We start from the raw sequence: 4,158 nt of genomic DNA, 5'->3' as shown, positions 1-4,158 counted from the left end.
ACTGGGCCAAATTCAGTAACCAATGTGGTGGCTCTATTCATTTTGCCTGCCAGTTGAAAATGTTTTCAGGTTGTTATTGTAGGTTGGTGTGGGCTGCCTCATTATCAGTGTTGATGTGAATGGAATTGAGCATTAGAATCATCAGTGGACAGGCCCACTCCTGACATTATGAAGGTGGGTGGATCACTATGACAGATGGTTGAATCAATGATACTTCTGAGAACTCCAGCAGTGATGTTGTGGCTTCCAACAACATTAACCATCTTTCTTTGTGCAGGAATGACTCATGCTACTTGTGGGATTTCCAATCCCCATTGAGCAGAATTTTGCTAGGGCCCCTGAGCGTCAAACTCAGTCAAGTGCTGTCTTGATGTTGAGGGCAAATACTGGCATTTCTCTGGCACACAACCTTTGTATCCATTCTGGAGGAAGCCTGTGCTATGATCTTGACCGGTTCTGGTTAATCTGAGCTGAACATCTGAGTAGGTTATTTGTGAGTGCATGTTTCATTATTTCTATGCAGCGAACATCAGATTCAAGCGTGCTGGGCCAGATGGTGAAATGGGAAAATGGCATGATGGTGACCCACTTGGCATGAATGGCGCACAGGTTGGTATCCTGGAAGAGCCCCACTAGGTAAGCCTCATTGGCCTCCTGCAGGGCCATGACGGCTGAGCTCTGGAAGTGTAAGTCAGTCTTGAAATCCTGGGCAATCTCCCACATCAGGCACTGGAAAGGCAGTTTGCGAATCAACAGCTCACTGGACTTCTGATAGCGGCAGATCTCCCACAAGGCTAGAGTGCCAGGGCGGTAGCGGTGAGGCTTCTTCATGCCTCCAGTCGCCGGAGCGCTCTTGCGAGCTGCCATGGTGGCCAACTGCTTGCGAGGGGCTTTGCCCCTGGTGGACTTATAGGCTGTTTGTTTGGTCCTGGCCATTTCCCTTCACTCTGTCTCACCACGATTCTGTTGGTGTTCTGTCTGTGAGGAAGACACAGCACCAAAGACCAGGGTTCAATTCCTGGCTTGGGTCACTGTCTGTGTGGAGTTTGTACATTCTCCCTGTGTCTGTGTGGGCTTCCACCGGGCTCTCCAATTTCCTCCCAAGGTCTGAAACATGCGCTGGTTAGGTGCATTGGCCATGCTAAATTCGCCCTCCATGTACCCAAAATGGAGAGAACATGGAGAGTGGTGAGTAGAGGATTTTCACAGTAACTTCATTGCAGTGTTAGCCTCATGGTGACACCAATACATAAACTAAAAAATGTGGTAGAATCACAAAGCTATTAAAATATAGAATTCCTGTTTAAAGTATCCAATTGAAATGTTTTTGGATTCCTAGCCATATTCAGTCGAATTTAAATCACCCTATGTGATAGAAAACAGCATTTTTCACTGTATCTGAGTGCTGCCGTTAAACTTAACTATTCGATCTTGTGGAAAATGGAAGTTCATCCCTTGTAACTAACTTCAGGCACCTGCTTTGACTAAATGAATGACACATACAAGGAAGAAATTTACTGGAAAGATGTCAAGTATTTTATTACATGGAAACTTTAGAAAAATTTCAGTTTGATGGATTTGAAAATCTCTAATTGATCATCAAGAGGGTACTTCCTCTTCAATCTGTCAGGTCATTGTAACCCTGCTGTTTGCTGGCCAACAGCAAGAACACTCAGTGCAATTCTTTACAGTCTTCAACATTTTTTAAACTACTTTATTTCTTGGCACCGATGTCATAGTATGAGTATGTTTTGCAATTTCTCTTGTCGTTATAAAAGCCCCCTTTGTGTACTTAATATGTCTGAATGGAATTTTGTTAACAGAAAATTAATCCATCTACTTGCAGTTAAAGCCTGATGACCCAGAGTAACCAGTCTGTAAGGCTAACACTGTGAAGAACTTAAGATGCCAAAGAAAGTATCAGAAGCAATGATGTATTTTAAAATAATTTAAAAGATGACATGTGGTGAGAAATAAACATCCCTTGTCTTTTTGTTGTGGACTTTTAATGAGTGGTGTTGCCTCTTTAGATTAATTGAAACTGGATTGTAGTTTCAGAGAAGATTTTTGGTGAAGTTCCTGATTTATGACACTTCTCCCTCTATGTATAAAAAGAACTCATCAGATGAATTGCTCATATTTTCAGAGTCTTTCTTTCCTATGTTATCAGAACTTTTTTTACCTTGAACATTTATTAAGTGGGCTCTGAACCTCTAAAGATGTGTTTTGAATTAAAATCTCATAGTCATTAGTTACAGGCAGTAGCATAACCACAAAGTAACTAAATTAACTAGGGATGGAGCCAGGGATCAGGGAGGGGCCCTTCAATTGTAAATCAAGGGGCTCTGATCATATTCCCTGTCTTCAAATTTATGACTCGTATGGAAGGATTTTACCTAAAACTTTTCCATTTGACCCTATCCAGTGTAAATATGTCTATACTTTAAAAGTATTCATCATGTTAAGCTTCAAAACAAAGTAGTCAAAAATTTGAATAAAAGATTATCTGTAATAGGTTTGCCAAAACATTAATTCTATAGTAGTCATGAACTACGAAGAGCTGAAAATGGATGATGTTCTGCCTTATTTTTTATAAATGTGATCACAGTTTTGATCTTTGACATGCAGCACAAGGACATAATGATTGACAGTTGGATCATCAAGCAATGCAGAAATAAAAAGTCATGGCACTGAATTAATTAAACTTTCCACTATAGATTGAAATCATGATTTTTTGTAAAAACTATTGGGTTCCACAGAGATAATTGTAATGCAGCTACAATAGAGCTATTATTAAATGATTTTTTATCTTGTACATTCCCTTCTTTAATTCTGATTAATATTCTGCACTGTGTAAAATCCTATATTTCATCGCACAGATTGTGGGAATAAGATTGCATTACCATATGTCAATGTTTAGAAAGTAAACCACATTCAACAATACCCAGACTGAAAAAAAAGTGAAATGTTGATTTGCATCACCTCAGTTGTGTTCAGAATTTGGGTGGAAAGCAGACTGTAAGTCACGCTGTCGCAATGTTTTCATGTTTTCAAACAAGTCCTTCAGGATTCCTTCCAAAATTATCAGCAAAATTAACAACAGAAGCTACACATGATGACTCATTTGAAGCTTTTTTTTGGCTATGCCGATTGACTAGCAATTAATTATACAGTCCCATCTGGAACGCCTAAGCTTTGGGCTGAGAGTAACAATATTTGAGCCTAGTGCTACAGCTGATGCCACCTTTGATTTCTGCCCATATTTGTCTCTGTGTTTCTTGGATAATAAAGAGCGTCCTTCTAAAGTCAGCACTGTTTCAAATGTACATCTGAGCACATTTGAGAGAAAAAGGTTTGCCTCTTGGGTTACAAGAGTGACCTCTAGTGTTAATTCTGAAGAATCAAAGACATTGGTTATTCTCAATGAAATGCTTGCCTTCTGTGCATTTTTACAGAAAGAAGAGGTGCACACTTGTTGGCACACAACTACAGTAAAATAGACAACAACTGCACATTGCTGGATGAAATGGTAAGACTCATAATGAATTAAATAATCAGGCATTCCGCACCAGGCTAGATCAAAACATGGGGGCTGACAAGACTAGACAAGGAGAGCAATTGCACGTGGAGTAAAACCTAACAAAACGTAACAAAGCAGCTTTGCAATTTGCACAAATAACTTCTGTTAAATGGGAGGAACAACACAACATTGAGCAACACAGGAGGCCAATTCATTACAAAGCTCATCACTGTGAAAAGCAATATAACCAGAATGATGACCATATTCCTCAATCTTTCCATTCACTGACTCATCAGGTCATTAAATTAAAATTAAATAACATCTTCTCGGAACAAAATTATCAATATAACTTGTCTTGGAGTGGTAAACTTTAATGAGAAGCTACTGAACCAAGAGGTTAAGCAAAGTTGTTTTAGTGCACAATGAGTTACCATGAAGAGGGGAGGAGTATTCTAAAACCTTTTAGTTTTTTTTGATAACTCCTGGGGCCACATCTTCCAATCAATGCCAGGGTCTGTGGGACTGTGCTATTTCCTGGCTTCACAAATCTGACTCCATTATATCCTTCCACTACATAGTATTTTTACCTCCATGAAACATGGGAAGGGAAGATTCAGGTCTCTCTGGCAGGCCTGAGG

General features: G+C 39.7%; 1 protein-coding gene across 1 annotated transcript; it reads right to left on the bottom strand.

The window, feature by feature from the left end:
• Positions 1-438: 438 nt before the first annotated feature.
• LOC145337912 (histone H3-like) lies at positions 439-936 on the bottom strand. Its single transcript, XM_080182903.1, has one exon. The coding sequence runs from the start codon at positions 934-936 to the stop codon at positions 439-441; it is 498 nt and encodes a 165-aa protein (XP_080039029.1).
• Positions 937-4,158: the final 3,222 nt, after the last annotated feature.

The sequence above is a fragment of the Carcharhinus amblyrhynchos genome, chromosome 1, assembly GCF_965287045.1.
Source record: "Carcharhinus amblyrhynchos chromosome 1, sCarAmb.v2.hapA, whole genome shotgun sequence".
Taxonomy (NCBI): Eukaryota; Metazoa; Chordata; class Chondrichthyes; order Carcharhiniformes; family Carcharhinidae; genus Carcharhinus; species Carcharhinus amblyrhynchos.
Note: the sequence above shows the minus strand (reverse complement) of the source record. Positions and strands in the feature narration are given on the sequence as shown.

Excerpts from the sequence above, each read along its gene's own strand:
- LOC145337912 (XM_080182903.1), bottom strand. The coding sequence starts at position 936 with ATGGCCAGGACCAAACAAACAGCCTATAAGTCCACCAGGGGCAAAGCC.